General features: G+C 47.1%; 1 protein-coding gene across 4 annotated transcripts; it reads right to left on the reverse strand.

The window, feature by feature from the left end:
- Window positions 1–63: 63 nt before the first annotated feature.
- Window positions 64–13,743, reverse strand: cpeb2 (cytoplasmic polyadenylation element binding protein 2). Of its 4 annotated transcripts, XM_029147396.3 has the most exons (11): window positions 11,913–13,742; window positions 10,453–10,722; window positions 8,385–8,475; window positions 6,754–6,804; window positions 6,043–6,066; window positions 4,797–4,970; window positions 4,620–4,709; window positions 4,400–4,518; window positions 4,204–4,318; window positions 3,851–4,032; window positions 64–3,766 (listed from the first exon to the last, which is right to left on the reverse strand). In XM_029147396.3, exons 1-11 carry the CDS (start codon window positions 12,849–12,851, stop codon window positions 3,539–3,541), a joined length of 2,283 nt encoding a protein of 760 aa, XP_029003229.1. In that variant the 5' UTR covers window positions 12,852–13,742; the 3' UTR covers window positions 64–3,538. The 4 variants fall into 4 exon arrangements, with proteins under 4 accessions (XP_029003229.1, XP_029003230.1, XP_029003232.1 ...); XM_029147397.3 differs by lacking the exon at window positions 6,043–6,066 and having other exon boundaries at window positions 11,913–13,743; XM_029147399.3 differs by lacking the exon at window positions 6,754–6,804 and having other exon boundaries at window positions 11,913–13,741.
- Between the last annotated feature and the right edge of the window lie 7,742 nt (window positions 13,744–21,485).

Raw genomic sequence — 21,485 nt, forward strand, 5'->3', positions numbered from 1 at the left:
ATATGTGTTATTGTATACAGAGACTCTGCACCTTGATGGAGAGGAGCAAAGGAGCAGCAGCCATTTTGTGTCCAAACAGAATGGGTCTTTATTTAGGAAGTGAAAGGGGGAAAAAAAGATTGTAATCAACACCCCATTTAAATACAAAACCAACAAAAATAAAAATAAACACAATATTCATTTTTGCATATCAAAGAACCATTCAGTAATAATTACAATCCAAACACCCCATAAACCACTTTTGTGAAACTATACACAAAGTGTGATTAAGAAATTAGTCACTTTAACAATAAAATTAGAAATATTTAGCTTTAAAAATAATGAAACTCAAAATAATATCTTAGCAATTAGCATCTTTAAATTATATATAGTGTATTTCCACATAAAAATACAAAATTATACCAATGACATTTAAATATGAAAAATTATGCAAAACATTCAGCTACTAATGAAATAAAAAGTGGGATAAAACAAGATGAAATGAAATAGAAATATGCATGAAAAAGTCTCTCTTTTTGTTAGCAAAACACTATCCAAAATAACTACAATCATTTACATCAGTACAAAGATATCTGGATTTAAAAATAGTTGCAATGAAAAAACGGGGTTTTTATTTTTTCTGACAGTAAAAAATGACACTGTGGATCAGAAATCTGCAAAATATGCAATGAAAAAAATAAATCTGCATTAAAAAGGTTTACACTGTTGTTCTTACTTTTATACAAACATTAGAAACAGTATTGCACATCACAACACAGATTCGAGGTTAGTCAGCCTTTCAAAATGTGTTATATTCAAGTTTCAGAGCATCTACGAGGACAGGCAGCTGGGGCCTCGATGCAACAGGGGAGAATCTCAAGTGTCTTCCAAGAATATAATAAAACCTTCATGTGTCCTTTCCTTCAAATGAAATGTGTCATCTGTATCAAAATAAGAATCAACCGTATATCAAAAACTTTAGTGTTAGTTACTTATGACATGATTCTCTGTCTTTGAACAAAACGTCTGACATAAATAGCACTGGAGGGGGGAAATAAATCGTATAATAGACCTATTTAAATAGAAAAATACAATCAAAATCAAATAGGGTTTTTTTTGTCTACAAAAATAGTGAAATAAATATGATTTTTTACAAAACCAAAGACACGTACAGAACAAGGTAACAGTGTTCAACGTTGAAAATAGAACCTCACAAAAACAGCACGAGTCAAGTGTTACAGGTGACGATAATCAAACATGTTCGCATCAGACACCATGAGAACTAAAGCCACGGGGGAGGGGGAGGAGAGGGGTGACGGGGGGTGACGGGAGCTCTGACTCACCGGCCCTCGCAACATTCGCACAACATTAGAATATATTAGAAAATATCGGATTCCTGCTCTACTCACACGGAACATACATAACTTAAGACCACTGCGTCACGCTACATCTTAAATAAGCAATTATGAAAAAATAAAATTTAATAAATCATCTGTAGAATTATAAATACAGAGAGACAAGAGAGAGTTTCAAAGGATCCACATCTGCACTGAATTCACTCTGGGGGTGGACAAGCAGAAAAGTAAGCGTGGAAATAGAAAAGTAGTGCATAATATACTGTATATTATAAAAAAACATATGGAAGGGACAGTGATGGGTTGAGAAATTAAATTCAGTTACGCTTCGGTAACGGGACACACTAGACGCCTGAACACCGATACCGAGGAGCACACACCAGGACATGAAACACAAAAACCACAACAACACCAGAGCAATGCACTTGTACAGTACCGACCGGACGGCTGGGCCGCCGCCACAGAGAGATTGTCCCTAAACAGGCTTTTAAAGTATTAAGTGTTTTTAATCAAGGGTCACGGTGGAAATCAAACACACAATCTGGATAGGAACAGAGGGAAGGGAGTTTCTTCTTCGGCGCGCCCAGGGACCACCTGTCATCATCCTCGTTATAAAAGCTTGGTTGGGAGACACTTAATCATCCAGCAACTGGGTCAGGGCTGCGCAGCGCGGCCGCCCCAACTAGTCAGTAGAAAGCAGAGTCAAGTGTCATGTGAAGACGCTTAGAGGCTGGATCAGCGTCTCCCTCACCAGCTCTCCAGCCTCTCACCAGCATCAGGTCTGCTGGGACCAGGCTCTGTCACATCAGCCGCTGGAACCGCTCAGGGACGCGGGACAGGAAGGGTGAAGGCAGAGGCGTCGACGCTTTAATCCTCCTCTACGTGAAGTGTTGCTTAACTAAACTAGAGCCTCAGTCTACGCTAATAACAGTCACACGGCACGGGGACGACACATGGACACAAACCACTGAACGCCACTCTGCTTTTTTTTTTTTTTTTTTTTTGCCGTACGAGCCACCACGTCACGAAATGATGGCGTCCACTAAGCCTACAGTAGAAACCAGTGTCACTTTTTGTATCGTTAAGTATGTAAACGAATCAAACAACAGAGAAACATCAACGCATGCAAGTTTAAATACATTTTCTTTGAAGTTATTTAGCTTCATTTGATTTTTTTCCCTCTTAGGCATCTGTAGCCGACAATCATGCTACTCATTAGAGATTTTTACACCTTGTCTTCATGTGATTTCAGTGGTTTGATTTTCATTTTTTGGAAATTAATAGTATTTTCTTCTCAAATCTATCCTGCATGCTAGTTGTGTAGCTATTGTCATAACATGCACGTTTAACTCTTTCCACAGCAATGGGGGCCATTAGTGGTTGAGTGCATACTGCATTTCCATTTTACATGATTCTGCTTGATAAATGGCATTAAATATAATACCTACACATCTATTCATATATATATGTATATATAGCAGCAAAGCTTCTAAAATAGCTTAAGTATAAATGTTGAATACAGTTAGCAGAGACCAAGTTTTGTGTGTTGAGGTATTACTCAATGGGTCAATATGAGCACAGATATAACCCTATCATCTGTTTCTTAATAAACTCTCTAAGAAGAAGTAAGTATTAAAAAACAGCTTTTTGTTTCGCATTGGAAAGGTATCAATTCTAGGTTGGCTATGGTTTTGCTACCTTTGGTGAATGACCTGGGGCGGGCGTCAACGTTGGAGAATTGAGGTTTTCCCAGAACCGAGCGTGCGCTACACGCACTGTGGGGTAGCTAGCAGCAGACAGACAGACAGACAGACGAGCTGCCCCCATGCAAAAAACATTCCCGTATCTACTTTAAATCTCACATACAAAAATAATAATAATAAAAAAACCTACAAAAATCAATCTCTTCTTTTGTTTTTCAAATCTCCACTTAGAAAAGATGAAAGTACCACAAAAGAGTTGTAGAGTTGTCAGAGCCTGAGATGTGGAGGGGGTTTTGGTGAAAAACTGAGGCTTGTGGTGATTGGCTGCTACAAAAGATATATAGATATATATATTTATATATAGTATATACTGTATAGTGGTATGTACTTGATTATACTGCTTAGGACAGAAGGCGGGGCAGAGCGAGGCTCTTTTTTCCTGTTAGCCAATGTTTCGCGTTCCTTCCCTCTGACTGACTCTGTGTGGTCGCGGACGCACCTCTAGTTCCACCGGAAGTGGATCTGGCGCGGCCGGTCGGCCCCCTCTTTGACCAGGGGCTTGTGGAACTCCCGCCCGGCGCGGGAGTGGATGTTGGCCCAGCAGAACTCGCAGTAGTACTGCAGACAGGTGACATTGGCGCAGAAGAAGGGAGCGAACTTCCCTCCACAGCGAGCGCCCTGGCACTCGTCGCACAGCTGGTCGTCCAGGACGTACGGCTTCACCTCCACCTGCAGAAAAAAACAGGGACATAATGAGGACATGCATACAGATATACATGTATAGTAATGGATACCTTGGTGCACCGGCCGTACCCTTTTGTCAATGTCACCGTGCTGCAGCTGGACAAATCTGGCGCTGATGGCAGCGATGTAACTCTGCTGGTTGGAGAAGGCCACTCGACCTGCACCCTTTGGGTATTTCAGCTCTGGGTCGGTGTCGATGCCCGCGTAGCAGACTCCGCCGTAGAGACGATCCATAATCATGGCCAGTTCAACTAGTCAGAGTGAGTTAAAAAAACATCATGAAAACATCATGAGAGAGCGAGGTTCTAATTGTACTTGCAGATGGATATTGCATTTTGCACATTAAGCAGCCAGCTGACCGCTGATTGAATAGGTTGCCTCGACAGTCGGTGAGACTGTTTAGATATAACAATGGTACTGACTTGCTCTCAAGGGACGGGGGACGCCTCCCACAAAGATGGTTTTGCGTGGGTCAAGCGGCTGAGATCCATCCATCACAAAATCGCTGTCACTCAGGTTCCAGGGTCGAATTTGCACCTAGAAGCAAATGATGAATGAGTTTTCCCAGTACTGTGGAGACCCTTCAGCGTTGTTATGTGTGTGAGCTGCGGGACTCACGGGCTTGTCCTTGATGGTGGGGCTGGAGACGCACAGGTAGAGCTTCCCGTCCTCCTCCATGCAGGCTTCGATCAGAGCCTGCACCGAGCTCTCCTCCTGGAACAGCAGGAACGCATATCCTAGGAAACACACAAAATGCACATCTGCTTAGTTGATCAGCCGTCAAATAGGCCCCAAAGCTGCCAGACCCAGTGTAAATACCGGCTGCTTTGGCCAATACCTTTAGGTGGAAAGTAGGATTTGCTTTCTGCTTTGTGTGGCCAGTCCACTACCAGATGACCAAAGCGGCGGAAGCTTGAGGTTATTTCATCTGAAGGAACATAAATGAGGCCAAAATGAAGCAACATGATTGAAACAAGACCCTGAATATAGAATCCTTAAATGTAGCTGTCATCACCTTCGTCGATGTCAGGGGGCAAGCCTCCCACAAACACCTTACGGGAGAAGCGCTCGATGCGCTCCCCGTTTTGATAAGGGTAGCAGTTGGGGGAGCCGAGCACTCCTGGAACGCCCTGGTTCCTGTGGCCGTCGTCGAGGAGATTGTCATCGATAGGAAAGAGTGACGAGCGGCCTGGAGAAGACAAAACGGCAATGAAGTAGATCACGTCACACCAAATGTCAAGTATCGAACCGAACAGACATGCAACTCAACGCAGATTATGAACTACAGCGTGAACATCACACATCTTCACGCCACGCATCGGGGTTTATGGAGGTTTTAGCGGCAGGAAGCACCGGATTAAAGCAGCGTTACAGTTTTCACACGTGAGACCAGGTCAATGTTGTGTTCTCCATGCGGAGCTGAGTGGCGGTTAGAGCAGGTGGGGAACAACACTGTGACAACAACATCTGCTGAGCAGTGAAGAGTTCAAAAAGAAAATGTGTGAATAGGGTCATCATAGATTTTTCATTTTGTCCCTTTGCAGAAGCCAATGTTTTGGTTTATAATAATTATCTAGTCCTAAATTTCTTATTTATTATTCATATTTATGTCACACAAATGGACTTGTAATACTGATGAGCCAATAAAACAAGGCGTCTTTGTTTTTAATATCTTTCCATATCTTTACTTTACTATCACTACTGACCCACTTCTGAGATGAACCAGGCTCTATAAAATGAAAGGTTTTCTAAAAACTTCAGCTGTAACAGGAAGTAAAGGCAAAGCGGAATAAATACAGCAGCCTTGGTTGATTCCAAATGACCTTTTATGTTGCTGTAGCTAAATGGTGACATCTCTGATGGAGAAGACCTGAGGCTTGAGACTGTTTGAAGCATGAAGGGATCATGAAGTCATGAAGTTACATTAAGAAAATAAATTTGACACAAAACCATAAAAAAAGCTTAATAATTCAGAGCCACGACTGCAAACATGACCAAACCTGAATCCCTTGTCTGGATAGTACAGTAATACAAATATCAAAGTTGGCATTTCATAGCCAATAATCATTTACTAGCGAAAAGGAAACCTTAATAATTGTGTAAAAACACTACAATAAATAAACGTGTTGAATTTAAAGCGAGACCATTTGAATTCCAGACTGAAGGCCTCAGTAGTTTGGCGCCCATTCATGCAATAAAGCAGCCACATAAGAATAAACCACATGGGGAAAAAAAGAGATGCTGTAGAAAGCTGAGTTTACCTCGATGTCTCCCAAAGCTCCTGGCTGCATGTAGGAAAGTACAGAGCACACGGTTCAGCGTTGCAGACATTTCTCCTACGGTATTTTTAACCTCTAACATTTGTATCTGATGTAATCCTATGATCTCTTCATCCACATCCATCAGACACAGAAACACAGCGAACTGACATGAAGCAGCTCCGCTTAGATCCTCCTGAGCTCCAGAGCAGAACATTTAGAATCTTATTCTCACATCTTTCCTTGATTAAAGACACTGGGACAGGGCAAGCATCTTTATGACCTATGCCATTCATGCATTGTATAGAACAGCACCTGTGTATAGCAGATGACTGCACTGTAAAATTACTGTACAAAATCAGCTCTATTGCACAAATTCTATTAATTGGAGCCAGTTACAAGCAGGAATAATAATAATAGCAAAAACATGTTCAGAATATTGGCTGATGTTGTCATGGCTCAGATTTGTGCAGGAAAAAAAGAAGCTGCAGGGCTGTAATTATTGTAAGCAGCGCTGGAAATGTATTGAGGGAAAAGAAACGAATATATGGGACAAATGTAACGCTCCTTCTCGTGTAAGCATAACACGGATAAACTGCTTCGCCGATCAGAGAAGTGCTACGCAGACATTTTGATGGTAGACGACACTTGGAGTAAACATCACGAGAGCTGGAGACAGAGAGAGAGAGAGAGGTGGTGCTGGGAGATAATTACCGTTGAGCATGAGTAGTTCGTCAGCCCCGGGGTTAGGGCATCCCACACGCCCTGACATGAGAAACACACACACACACACACACACACACACACACACACACACACACACACACACACACACACACACACACACACACAGGGATGAGACACTGAGCAGATGGAGGACAGGGCGAGGCCGACGTGTAAGCGAGTGAGGACACACACGAACAACACAGACGACAGTTTTCTGCCTGGGAATGTCTGCCAACCGCCGTGTCCCACCCCTGCAGGGACCTCGACCAGAAGAGCTGAGCACAAATACGATTATTTAGACGAAACCACTGAAGTGCTTTGGCGTGAACCCTGAAAGGATGCGGCGTCGCCATCTGCAGTGAGATTCAATCCTATTACTGACTGAAGCTGTTTACAGGCTACAGCGTAAGTGAAATGCCACACGGGCCTGAAAAGCAACACATGAACACCTCTGCTCCAACTATGGCCAGATAATAATCAACAAGAATGTTTATTAAAAGATAAGGGATAATACACAAACAATTGCAGTAATTTGTTTTACCAAAAATATATTTAAGATAAACTTTTTAAAATTTGAGCATTTGTTACTTTTTACATTTAACATTTTTTCACATCCACATATAATGATTAAACTAACTAAATGTGTCCCTATAATAAGTTATTTTGGCAAGTGACAGCTATAAAATGCAACCTACAGTAACCTAGAATGGGACTCATAATGTAGCTCGCTCCACCCAGTCCTCCTTCTCTCCCTCTCTCTCTCTCCACCCAGTGGTTCATATAGTCAGGTGGGGAGGTTTCAGCGGCTGCTCTGCAAAAAATACTTTATAACCATAACTATATTTCTAGTAAAATAACAGCATTGAAGTTACGAGTGTACACGCTTTACTAAATGCCGCCATTATTGTGCCCTGGGTCCTGTCTCCTGAGCCGCTAGCCTGAACGCACCGTTAGCCGTCGCGATGCTATAAATGGCAGTGCCAGGCCTCGGCAGGCCCCCCCTCCTGGCTGTCATACGCAGTGTGTGAAAGTGTGCTCACGTCTAAAATTAGTCCCGCTGCCGCTGTCTCTGCTGTGCACGCTGGCCCGTGTCGTCCCCATCTGCTGGGGCAGGAAAAACAAGGAGCTCGCCCATGAAACGGGGTCAGGGGTTAGGGTCGGATTTTAGCGGGGTCTTAATGAGAAAATAACCAACGTGACGTCACGCAGTTTCGTTATTTGCGGGTCATATTTTGAAGCGGTGGTGCGGCTGAACCGTGATGCTGAGGCAGAGCCGCGAGCAGCCATCACTGCACGAGTGAGTTAAAAGCGGTGCAGATATTTGACACCGCTCCTCTAATGTCCAGGACGGGGGGCCCGGACAGTGCCGCGCCGCAGAACACTCTCTCCTCCGCTACTGCCACCGAGCCATGAGGGATAATTCAGCCTCACCTGCTAAAATAACACCTGTCGCTTATTAGAGACACCGGCAGCGCAGAGAAGCGCCGCCTAAGAGCGGGAGGTGCAGCCGGCGGCGGACGAATTAGGAGAAACCGCGGTACGCTGGTGCGTGGAAAAACACGCACCTCTGACCTCTGACCCCCGCACTTCGCTCTGTGGAAAGGGAGAGCCCAGCTTACCTTTCATCGGATCCTGCTCGGCCCGCATGATGTCAATCAGGGAGCTCTCCAGGGAGTGCATGTTCAGGCTGTCATACATTCTGGGGCGATCCTGTGAAATAAGGAACACGTGTGAGGTTTAAAATGATCTACAGTCGGAACTGGCATGAACAAACACAGGGCTTGGTGCGTGTCTCACTTCCCACGTTCCGAACACACTTCCTAGATTTGGCTTAAGAATAATAAATCCTCTGAGGTCCAGGTATTTGGCTTAACATGTGAGAGATTTAACAGTGTGCGTAGCTTGCGCTCGGATTAACATTCTTTCCGTATTTATTCACTTTAGGAGTTTCAAGGTGTGTTTGTGAGCGGTGTCTATGGATCCCCCAGAGGACTTTGGACTCCATCCCAGAGACACAGAGGAGGAGAATGGAAACCAAAAGCAGCAGTGGCATTTAGCCGGGGAGTTGAGCTCATCAACTGTTCCAGTGAGATACATGTAATCACCAGCTATGGTGGTTCTGGTGGACCAGCGCACCACAGGCCTCAGAACGTAACCTGCCACGCCCTACGCTACAGCAAAGTCAAAGGGTTGTAGGCTGTGAGAGGGGGGGCCTTTATTGTAAAGGTTCGACATTTTAACAGAGAACTTCAATAAAACCCAGTAAGTACAAAGAACTGCTGTTTCTGAAACACTGCAACAACATTGCGTCAAAACGAGGGCTAACCTTGGTTAATCCAAATTAGCATGTAGCTCCTGGTAGCATGTAGCCATGTAGCTTACTGGGGTTTTCATGGAGCGATTGTGCTGTCTTATAGGCGTGAGGAGCATATGCAAATTGTTTGATTAAGCGTATGGACGTAGGCAAATATGTGATTTGATTTAAATGTTTGGATTGTACATTTTATCGGCTTGAACTGAGCAGCATAATGTGGGAGATGTTCACAAGGTCTCGCGAGAGCATGAGCGTTAGCGGGAAGAGATGGAGCAGAGATCTCTGCCGTCGTGTCGCCCGCTACACGACGGGCGACGTTCGAAGTTTAATGAAGAATTCACACTTCTCTTCTCACAGCAAACAGCCAACGAGGTACTTGTTTTATGTTTGTATTTTATCTGTGTTGAACTGCTTTTATTTTGTTAACGGTTTCCTTTTAAGAATGTGTCTGAGCGGCTCCTTCCTCACAGAACCCCCACGTATGTACGAGCATTCTGATGAGAGTAAAAGTAAACGTCCACACCTCTGGGTGATGTTAAAACTGTGACACAGCAGGGACACGGCGTGTCAACGACGGCCAAACATTAAACAGAAAAGGAAGGAAGGAAACCACTTGGAATCTGAGAAATTCTTTGTCTGACATTGTTTATGGAAATTAACAATCCGTGGAGTTGGGCCTGTTTCCTGGAATAGGAAGCCTTGGACTTCTTGGCATTGACACCTCTAATTATTTGAGCTCATAGCATGTGCCAAGTTCACATGTGCTCCATTTGGTTACAGCATTGTTTAGATCATATTATTTTTCTTTAATTTAGTGTCCATTACCAGTATTTTAAAGAGTTGGTGGCACTGAGGGGTTTCTGGAAGCCATTATAAACAAAAGACAACAAGCCACTGAGATTAGTGTAAAATTAGAGCAATCCCCATTTTATGTATCTATAGATTGTATATGTTATTATATGACATATATGTTTTTTATATAACTGATGACTGATGAGGGTGATTCTGTCTGGATCCAGCATCATGCTAACTTCATTTTAAACTTATTGCATTCACTTGATTAAAAACTAATGAGACCACAGTGACCACTGTATAAAAGTAAATAGACGTCAGCTTCATCATATCATCTTCATCATAGTCTCGACTCTTACGAGGATGAAGCTGGACAAAATGAGCGAGTGAGTGTGAAATGAACTGCTCTGCCTCACTTTCAGCAGCCTGTCGCTTGACGTCGTCAAGACATTTGAATCATTTGAATCATTTTAAAGTCAATCAGTCCTGACTCCTCCCTGTTAAACATTGCTACTGTTATCACATCAACACACACATTTACAGGCCAAACCAACAAACAGGAATGGCTGAAAAACGCGCACCTGCAGGGGCAACAGCGTGTTGCTGTTGCTGTCCGTGCGGAACATGTTCTCCTCCAGCCACGACTTGGGCCCCAGCGGTCCTCCGGAGCGCGGGAACTTGGGGGGAGCGATGATGTTGCTGGAGAAGGGCTTCTTCAGGGGCGAAGCGTGGCTGACGGAGCCGGGCACGCTCATGCCGCTCACTCTGCGGTGGTCCCGGCCCCAGGACATGCCCCCAGAGCCCCAGCCGTTGCCCTGGTGGCTGCCCCATGGAGACGGCTTCACCATTGGCTGCGCAGAGACACAGGAGGTTACACAGGCATGCATGCATGATGATTTTTCATCTGTGCTGCACATAATATTGTGATTTCATCATATCCAGGGTTTCCGCCCTTTCTGCTCCCCCTGCCTGCCACAGCAGCCTGATCTGCTCCAGTAATGGGTGGGTAGATAAGAAGATTTAGGGCTTTAAGACTTATACTAAGCATCACATGTGCCGTGACACCACCAGTATACGTTACACACTGTCTCTACCTGAACCCTGCTCACACTCCCCACATCGAATCACGTGAAAATCATACACAGAGGACAATCAACACACGTAATTAAATAATAATAAAACACGACCCTCATCCTCCAACATGAATGCTTGTCTTGCATGTTTAATATAACTATATTTTCAAAGCTTGTGCATTCAAAGCAAAGGGGTCAAAGGTCAGTGAAAGAGCATCACCACAGAGGCGCTTTAATCACACACACGCCCAATGTGCAAATCACATTCGAAACCTGAAGCCAAGGGCCACTGCCCTGAACTACTGCATAATCTGAACGTTTGACTACGCTTCCACTGCTATTGTTCGTCTCTCTTCAGGGTGATTCTCTGTGCCTCCCACTGTGCGTGCACACACACACACACACAAACACACACACACACACACACACACACACACACACACACACACACACACACACACACACACACACACCATCGCCGCCGAGTGACTAGATGTTTTCGTTTCACACAAATAAGCATCTATTTAGGAGACCTTTGTGTTCCCACTGAGCGAAACCACAAGATAGGGACGGTCTGGGGCCATGTGACTGCATCCCACTGCCAGCTTCCAGGAGAGAACAACAGCTAGATTCAGTGATGGGCCCTTGTTCTGTCCACCCCTCCCTCCCGCTCCCTTTGCCTCCAGAGTTGTGACTTCAGCCCTTTCACTGAACGTTGAAACTGCAGTATGAAGACGGAAAAAAGACACACACACACACACACACACACACACACACACACACACACACACACACACACACACACACACACACACACACACACACACCCTGAACGCTGCAGGGCCTTCATGATTAAATATATAGCTGGCATCCATTTCTGGGCTCCATCATGTGAGAACCGATATCACAGAGCTGCCTTACGCCATGTGCCACCTTCAGAGTAAACGTGCGCATACGTAGCAGCTCACCTGATGTTGGTTGTAGTTGTTCCTCTGCTGCAGGAAGCCGCCATGCTGGGGATGCATCTGGGGACTGACCGGCGACCTGCGACTCTGCGGCTGCTGAGGGACATTTATTTGGGGCGAGAAGGGACCGCTGAAGCCCTGCACGTTAATCCCGGCGCACGGATTAGCGGAGAAACTCTGGAAGAACGCCGGGTTGATGGAGGAGGGGATACCTGGGTAGAAGCTGTTGTCAGAGTCCGTGCTCGGTATCTGGTTAATGGCGTTGGCGTGGATGGGGTTGATGGAGTTGGGCGCGGGCGGGGGCGAGGAGCTGGTCTGGACGGACCAGGCGGTGCCGAACCCGGGGAGGGAAGGCGACGACGCGCCCCCGCTGGCGCTTTGCATCTCCTGGGCGGAGAGGTTCGGGAAAGCGGCGCCGAGACCTCCGGACAACATGTTGCCGGTGCCGCCGCTGCCATTGCCGTTATTTATGTGGTGGGCGATGGGGGAGTCCATTTGGATCGTGTCTGGGTTCACGGAGGTGGAGGAGGGCGATGGCGACGCAGCATCGGCTTCGGGCTCGTCCGCTGGAGGGCCGCTGGGCTCGAGCCTGGGGAAGGGCTGCCTCTGCGGCAGGTGACTGAAGAGTCCCGGGGGCGGGGGCGCCTCGGTGGGCTGACCGAAGTCGGTGTGCTGACCTAACTGCTGATGGATTTTTCGGCCGTGCTGAAGGTCACAGACAGAGCGCGTCGCGCAGAAACGGTCCCGGTCGAAGTAGGGGAACGCTATTTTCTGCTGCGGGGGCTTGTAATCCGGCGTGCGGGCGCCGAGCGGCCGGCCGTCGCGGCTGTCGGCTTGGTTCGGATGCCTTCCGGACTTGCTGGCCGCGCTGCCGTCGCTGTCCTTTCCCTCGGTCGGCGGGGGCGGTTGCGTGGCTGTCAGCCCCGCAGGCTCATCCTGCATGTTTTGCCGGTGCGCAGCAGCTGACGGGAGCAGCGGGGACGGGGCTGGACGCGGGGAACCGGCGCGGCGCTCCGGCGGAGCCGACGGGGCCCGGGTGCGTTGGAAAAATGGATTTCAGACAGCGTTCCGGGTCCCTTTCGTGGGAATACGTGTGTGGCCGGGCTGTAGGCTGACGGCAGGAATAGAGGAGGGGGTCCGGCCTAAGCGAGGAGTCGGCTCGTTCGCGTCCCGATCTCGGTTATGCTCGGTGTGTTTGGTCGCGAGCCTGAGCCCGAGCTTTCTCCGGCCTTCTGGTGGGCTAGCCTAGCCTGTGCGGACCGTTCCCGTCCGACCGTGCTCCCCCCTCCTCTGGTTACCGGCTGCGCTGCTGCTGCGGCAGAGGATTAAAGATCCCCGACGAGGATCTACGTCACGGCCGCATCACGCGTCCGCGCGCCCGCCCGCCCGCCCGCCTCGAGCCCGAGCTGCAACCAGGACCGCATTGTTTACGTCATGTTTTCATTATTCATAAAGTGCAGTAGGCCGACACCCTCCGCGGGTCCCTGGACGTGGCCTGCGCTGTAGGGTGGGCTTCACCGTCAGCCTGATTACAGACAGCGGCATAAGTATGTGCCGTAGCTCTTTAGGATCGCGTGCTTTGCTATAGGCTCATTCTCATGCCGTTGTAATTTTAGACCTTATTCATTAAAATGACAAACGTTTTAGCCATTTCCGGTTCTGGTCCGTGTGTGCGATCATAAACGCTGGACCGTAGCGTATCGCACCGCGGCTCGTGCCGCTCTGTATTCAGTCCACAACGGCCGCGCGTGCGTCTGCGCCGGCGTCACTTTACGCACGGACGCCAGCAGCTAAATATAGCGTCGGCCCGTGTCAGGGGAGATGAATCCTCATCGCCTGTTCTGAAGCCAAAGCTGACAAACAACATGAACGACTGGCGCGTCACCGTCCAAATTCACCTTAAATCACGAAACCAATATCAGCTGGGGGGAAAAAAACAGCTCAGAAAGACTGGTTTCATTTTCCCGTTTAGCAGCAAAGGGCTGGTTGCAGATAAACACTGTTAGTCCGGCGCGTTTGGTGTGAACACAGGAGCTTATTTGTTGTGTAACATATGGTGCCAGGGCTCATTTCTCTTTCTCAACACCGGAGCGGAATAAATCATTGCGCTCTCTGTGTGTAAATGCGGTTTCTAATGAGGAAGACAGATAGCGGCGTAGCGGAGCAATGTGCTTGATCAACCCACCATCTGGTCGCTGCTAATGACTTATCTCTGCACAAACTGCGCGCAGCTCTCCACTGCGCCTTTTCAAAACCACCTGATTACAAAAGCAACTTCCCTGCCTCTCCTCAGAGATCATTTCCGGCCCAAATGCGACCCTGCTTCTCCTGGTGAGAGCTGGGCTGGTGCCAGACAGTTTTCTGCTGTGGAATATATCATAGTTAGAATGCAGACCTTTCCTTCATTTCCTTCAGTTTCAACTCAGTGACGGGATTTAACTACAATCACAGATCGGCCTTTTCCCCTTTTCACGGCACCTTGAGCTGTTTTGGGAAGTAACAAGACACCCCCGCCCAGAAATTCCTCGTCACAGGGTCCCAGATGGGATGGTCCCACCAGCGAGGGGGCAGGTGTGGTGGCCACGGTTGGTGCTGAGCACCAGTGATTACCCTGGCCCAGTAAGTGCTGCAGGGAGTTAAATGGGGCAGGCTGCCAGCTGCTGGTGTCTGATGATGATGGACTGGGGGAGGGGTTTGACCAGGGTGGGTGGGGTGAAGGTGGGGGTGGTGTTGTAGGTCCATGCTCTGACTCCCAGCTGCTGTCACATACAGAATATGACACATCGACCCCAGACCTTTGGCTCTGCGTGCATGAGCTCCACCTGCGTGATGCCGATCAATGCCCAGATAAACACGTGACCTAATCACTTCATTACAAGCCGCAGCCGCTCTCTGCATTTAAGCAGGTCACAGGTGACGTCGCCACTCGTGGTTATCAGGAAGCACCTGGTTCTCCGACCGCTATCGGATTTCACTGTTTGCGAAGCGCGATCTATTTCGGTCTCCGTCGGACGAGGATGGCTGCCGCGGCTGCAGCTGCGGTCGTCATAGCAACAGGTAATATGCGTGGCCTTCTGTGGGGCCGATCGCTCTGCCTCCGTAGCCCTCTCTGGATGTTCAGATCCTGGGGGGCATTGATCAGCTGATAGATAGACAGACCTGTCCATCAGCTGGGCTCTCATGGTCGCCGTGCGCCCGTGTGCCACTCAGCACCGCGGCCCACGCACTGATACACAGGGTGATTGTATTTGCTCATCTTATAACGAACGAGTCAGTTTGCCTTTCACGTTCGTGTCCAGAGGCAGATAGCTTGATTGGATTAACCTACATTTCAAGCTATCTGATATAAGAACCAGCAGCATCTCTACCCCACACACTTCGCTATGAGCAGTGTTGATACTGTAACTTGCTTATTTTGCGCTCGTTCTCCGACGCCCGGTGCTCGTCGGGCTCGCGGTGGGCCTTTTGTTCTGACTCGCGCCCAGCATGCCCTCCAGGACGGAAGGTGCCTTTGTCGCAGTGAATTGTCCCCTTTGTGGCGTCTCTTTGGCGCCTGAATGGCTCTTTGTGCCGCTGACGGATCGGGCTTCTGCAAACAGTCGTCTCGCTCGCCGTCGCGGGCCCGACGGGCCCAGACGCACGCCACAGGTGTCGGCGGTGCCACGTCCACGCTGGACCTTAGATGGACTCCAACCAAAGCAGGATTCTAGGATTCCTATTACTTGAGCAGCGGGTCGGGTTGTTACATATTTGCATTTTACGGGCCGCTGCAGAAGGCGTGTGGGACTGATTAGGCGCTCGCTCTCTCCGAGGCTGGAGGACTGAGACCAGACAGGCGCATCTGTCGTGTTGTGCACATATTAAAACTGTGGAATCAACGTGATCTCTCACAGCCCCGTGTTCTTTACCGTAGCTTTCATCATCCGTGTTTAACCCTTCTCCTCTTTGCATCATCATAACTACTGCTCCTGTCCCTAATACCATTCCCAATATTCCCATGAGTGTGCTCCAGTGATTGTGGCAGCATCACATCTGTCCCTTTTGGCTTTTACTTGTGTGTGTGTGTGTGTGTGTCTGTTGTCTTAATGTCAGAGCAAATTACCTTTTGGTTGTGGCACAGAAGCCAGGTCTTTGTTGTAACAGCAAACATTCACGTGTCCAGATAACAGCCCCCAGCCTCCCTCTCTCCATGGCCTGTTTATTTGCACACAAATACACAAACGGCCCACGCACACAGGCCATAATGTCAGGCATCAACAGAGGCCTAGCGCGCGCGCGCACGCACACACACACACACACACACACACACACACACACACACACACACACACACACACACACACACACACACACACACACACACACACACACACACACACACACACACGGATGTCTGTGTTGCTGTTGTAGATAAGACAGAGGAAACACACCCATGCGTTTTTACAGCTGCTTCTGACTTTGTGGGGACGAGCACCTGCCCGTCTGCGTACTGCATTATTGCAGGTAATGTAATTAGCCGGGTGCCTGTGTGTGTCTGGGCGTTTCTGTGTGTGCATCTGCACATGTCTACCCTAAACTGTCAGAGGGCAGCGAAAGGGGTCTACAGAGCTGAACTGCAGCTGGGGGTCAAAGGTCAATAATGGCAGGTGTCCCTGAGTCAGCAGGTGTAGGAAGAGCAAGGATAAAAAGCAGGATGATCCTTTGTACCTTTTCTATTCCTGCTGCCCATAAATCGATCATTTGCTACTATGACATTATAATTATTATATTTTATTATCACATGCTTGTTAAATTAACTTCATATTCATGGAATTTTATGCACCATCACATGCTGACTTATATGATCAAGTGTAGGTCAAAACATGCACGTTGAATTAGAATTCTTTCCAAATACTTTTATTTAGAAAACATTTGTATGAATTTAAAACTAAATGTACACACATACATAAACAATTCCATTTCCTTAAGTTTGTTGGTCTTATTATAACATTATAACGTAATTAGTCACTATGTGTCTTTTGCCTTTCTTCCTTCAGGGAAAATACTGGCTCTTCCTCATTTTGAATTTCAGTGGCGCTTAGTACTTTAAACGTTACTGCCACCTAGCGGTACGAACTATGCACACACAACATCCTGAGGAAGCATTAAAAACAGCTGACTTTGAATCATAAGCCTTAAAGCATAAACAGCACCTTTATATCAAGAAAAAAATAAAAATGCTTACTGAAAAATAAATGGGATGAAATTTATTGGAATGTTTGTAATATAAATTTTAGTGGACTGCCCGTCCACTAGAAATAAAAAAATAGAAAGAATAGTGGTAGTAGGTGTAATAAGATAAGAAGACAAATGACTGAATCATGTTTCAGAAAATATGCTTTCATTCTTTAAACTGCAGTTATCTAATAAAACCTGACTAAGTTATGGAGTATAAGTAACTGTAGCTGTGATTTCAGTCAAATCTCATAGCATTTAATTGAAATTATATGCAGACTAGTGTGATAAGACACATCTTAAAATGTCCAGAATAAACAGCACCACCATCCAGGTGACAGTCATGGAAAATCAAACAAAGGCAGGGGGTTTTATCTGATATATACAGTAGTAAATAGCCCCATCCCCCTCACCCCTTGCTCCTCTGGCCTTTGTTGCCTGGTCTGCAGCTCAGACCTGCAGCTTTTCTAGTGAAGGCTGAGAGAAAAGGTGAATGGAGACCAGCAGCTGGTCCAGATGGTTCTGAGCAGGTTCATGGAGGGGTTTGTTGACGAAGGGAGTGAAAACTAGTCTAGCGTTACATCTTTAGTCTATGCCAGGTTTCAAGCATGTTGCAATATCTATTTTGTAAATATTATTAATTAAATTTAAACAGATTAAACAGATTACAGAAAACTGTTTCCAATGCTTGAAAATCTATTGAACTGAATTGAAGCATGTTTTTGTTGGTCTAATCTTTCTGCAGGTTGACACAGACCTCATTTTGTGCAAAATCCTTAAAACTAATGAGGATTTGAAAGTCAGTCAAATAACAGGAGTATAAATCAAAGGTAAAATATTGTTATTGATTATCTTTTCTTTTGAAAATGTTTATTACCCAAGACTGTAGACAAGCCTCTGATTACTGTGAATTATACCAGCTCAACACTGGGAGGAGATATAATAAACTCATCGGAAAACTAATCTGGTTACGAATGGATGCACTCTATTTTTCCTGTTAGTATCATCACTGCGTGACTTATCTGTAGCATTTGAAACTGCAGGGAAGCAGTGGCACCCATATCAAATACAGCTTCACAGAAGGTGCTCACTGACATACACATTTAGAGGATAAAATAAATATTGCTGTGTGGAATTCTGTGTTTAAAGCACATTTCTGTGTGCAACCATTGGTCTGCAGGGTCCACGGAGGCTGGGAGCATCGTACATGTCATGGTTTAACAACGTTAAGCATTTTGCTCACTGACAGTTTCCTCTAGGGATTTCACTCACAACCCTTTAATGTATCAGGCCCGAAGGCTGCCGGTCATAAGAAACATGTGAGTGAAAACAAGCTCCATCCTACTAAAATGAGGAGTGAATACAAAGCTAAGCTAAGGTATAATACTGAAAGTGGACAAGAGCGATGGATGGAGATAGAGGAGTCATAAGAGAGAATCCATTTTATTCTCTGTTGACTATTTCAAATTTTGTTGATGAAATGTGGGCCTATGAACACGCAGCAGGACGATATCACAAATTAATTAACTGAATAATGTGTCTGATTTGCTCAGTTTTTACGAGGGGAGTTGCTTCAGATATGCAGTGTGTCTTCATGGACACAAGGGGGCGGTGTTCCCCTCCTAAAGCCGATCCCAGATGTTGCCATAACAGAAACGACACTTGGGATCAGGGGACTCACGTCTTGGAGCCTCTGTAATAACCCTTCAACGACGTACGTGCCCGTATTAAATCCAGTGAACCATGTTCTAGGGCATTTATATGTATTTGCTGAGCTTCATGTTCTTGGTTTTTCCCTAGGAATGCGCCAGTGTTTTTGCTGGGTGAGTTCGGTCACGTCTAACGTTTCCTATCAGCCAAACTTTAAACTTGGCGCGCTCAAGCAGACTGCGATATTGTTGCTGGAATGTTCCATGAACGGGTTTTATGGTCGTTTTCCTGTGAAGACTCTTTTGGGATGGAGTGAAAATCCTCCTCAGCAGACAGTCCGCTCGTTCAGTCCAGCATCTTTGCTGAAATTCCCCCTGACGGCCACAGAACAAATCTAATAAAATCTGAGCACCTCGCTGGGCCTTCTCGCGTCTCAGTGATGACTGCAACAGCCTCCGACCACATGGCAGCGTCCTGCACATCAGGCTAATGTCTCAGCGCTGAATTCAAGTGTAATAACTGTCATGCTACAAATGCACCAAGTGTTAAAACGCACGCTTACGGCTTAAGTTTCCACTCGGCTCTGGGATTCTGTTGGACGGAGAAACGCTGCGGTCGGTGAAACCGTGGCAGATGGAGGAGGAACATGGGCCTTAAACAGCAACGCAATGAAACTCTGATTTACTGTTATTTGAAAGACTCAAAATATTCGCTCGTGCTTTTGTATTTAATTGTAAATCTGGTACAATGTTAGAAAACGAGTTCATTTATTAACGTGATCAGACAAAGCTCCTTTGCAACGAAGTACGGTGTTAACATCATGTCTTGCTGCAGTATTCTAACTTCTTATATGCTCCACCAAACACATGTTCACTGCAATGTCTTTGTTGTCCAGTAAACCGGACCAATTCCTCTTGTATCCAGAATTCAAATGTTGGAACATGCACACTTCAAACATGTTTTGCTTTGTTTTGCAGACTAAATACATCATTGTTATGCTACACTTGCCAAATCATAAACCATAAACACACTGTAGCTCTTACTGTCTGAGATGGAGAAACAAGTGCTGGGTCTGTGAACTGGATGCAGCTGTTGTGTCCTCACAAACCCGATGGGCTGTGTGATGCTCTGCAGTGGGTTCTGAACCACAACCAGAACCAATAGTCTGAGCCTCTGAGCATCTTCTGTGCAGGAACTGCAAAAGCAGAGGCCTGTATCAATGTGTGCTGTACTGTATAGTCAGTCAGGTGAAGGTCTTTGTGTAGTGTTTGTCGTCCTGTAGCCTGTAGACAGAAAGCAGAGTGAGGGAAGCGGAGCCTCCTCCACTTGTCTCTGCCTCCTCGCGGCTGTGTTTACAATCGGCATACCATGCTCTAGAGTTTCACTAAAAAGGCCCAGGCAGTACTCCTGTTTGAATCTGCCTGTGTGTGTGTGTGTGTGTGTGTGTGTGTGTGTGTGTGTGTGTGTGTGTGTGTGTGTGTGTGTGTGTCATTGGGAATCTAAACTTCGCTCTCTGTTTATGTCTCGCTGTCCCCTGAGCATTTCTCCTCATAATAGGATGAAGTCGGACACCGACAGCTACCGCTCTCTTATTGGATAATGAGAGGAAGTTTGACGCCGACGCGACATGTGCTCCTCATCTGTGTCCTCTCTCGTCTGCTTCCAATCTTCCACGGAGCGAGGGAGGACGAGGGCGCATCTTACGGACACATGTTGGAATCGGCCCGTGTTTATGCGTTGCATTAAAGCCCTGCAGGCCTGTCTCATCTCCGCACACAGGTTGGTTGCGTGCTGGCTGATGGGGTGGGGTGGGGGGTGGGGGGGGGGGCTGCTGAAGGCCAGGTGGGTGTCCTTAACGCAGCGTCTCTCCCTCCTTCATTCCTTCCCTCGAACTGTAACCTCCCTCCTCACCTCCCGCCCTCCTCCGTCTCATCACCAACTTCATGCTCTGACCAGGCGTCTATTACTAGAAAACAGCGAGAGAGCACCCACGCGTTCCACCCCCCCCCCCCACACACACACACACACGCACGTCAAAAACTAATGGAGAGCTGTTTGCAGAGAGAATGTTTGCTGTTTGAGACTCGTAGCGGTGCCGAGTTAATGATGAACTCGGTTTTAAGGTGGACAGAGTTCTTCTTTTCCCCAGCGACGACGAAGGAGCCTCTCCGCTGACATTAAACGCATGGTGAATGATGCTCGTCACGCCTCCCGGGCCGCGCTCGGTGTCGAATGAACGGGCCTCGGCCCAGGGAGGTATTCCTTTCCTTTCTCCTGCATTACCTGAGCCGTAAGGAGAGCCGCTGGGTGAGGCTCACCCCCAGAGCCAACAGGCCCAGGTCACGGCGGGATCGCAACCAGCGTGTTCTTAGATCCAGAAACGTCCAGAAACCGTCACATCCTCATCCATTACACACATGAACAGACAGTTGCTCATGACTAATCACTGACCTCGCGCATCAGCGGGAAACAACCGAGTCTGCCGTTCTTATCAAAGCTTATGTGACGCGCACACAACCAGGATCAAGCGCTGGTGGAATGGATGACTCCATATCCAGAGAGCAAACACGCCCCACATTTCACACAGATAACAAAGCGGCGGTTCACTGGGTCAAACCTCCTCATGTACCAGACGGGTGAGTGAAGCACACCATGTCATACTGGTTCCAGTCTCTCAGCCCTCTGGAAGCAGAACACGGCTCATCAAAAAGT

Source organism: Betta splendens, chromosome 4 (genome assembly GCF_900634795.4).
Source record: "Betta splendens chromosome 4, fBetSpl5.4, whole genome shotgun sequence".
In the NCBI taxonomy this organism is placed as follows: domain Eukaryota; kingdom Metazoa; phylum Chordata; class Actinopteri; order Anabantiformes; family Osphronemidae; genus Betta; species Betta splendens.

What these genes read in the sequence shown, in the direction of transcription:
- cpeb2 (XM_029147396.3), bottom strand. Translation starts at nt 12,851, where the DNA reads ATGCAGGATGAGCCTGCGGGGCTGACAGCCACGCAACCGCCCCCGCCG. An exon ending in CGAACTACTCATGCTCAACG is followed by an intron (nt 6,067 to 6,753) that starts GTAATTATCTCC and finishes TCCTACATGCAG; the next exon opens with CCAGGAGCTTTGGGAGACAT. An exon ending in GAGCTTTGGGAGACATCGAG is followed by an intron (nt 4,971 to 6,042) that starts GTAAACTCAGCT and finishes TGTCTTCTCCAG; the next exon opens with GCCGCTCGTCACTCTTTCCT.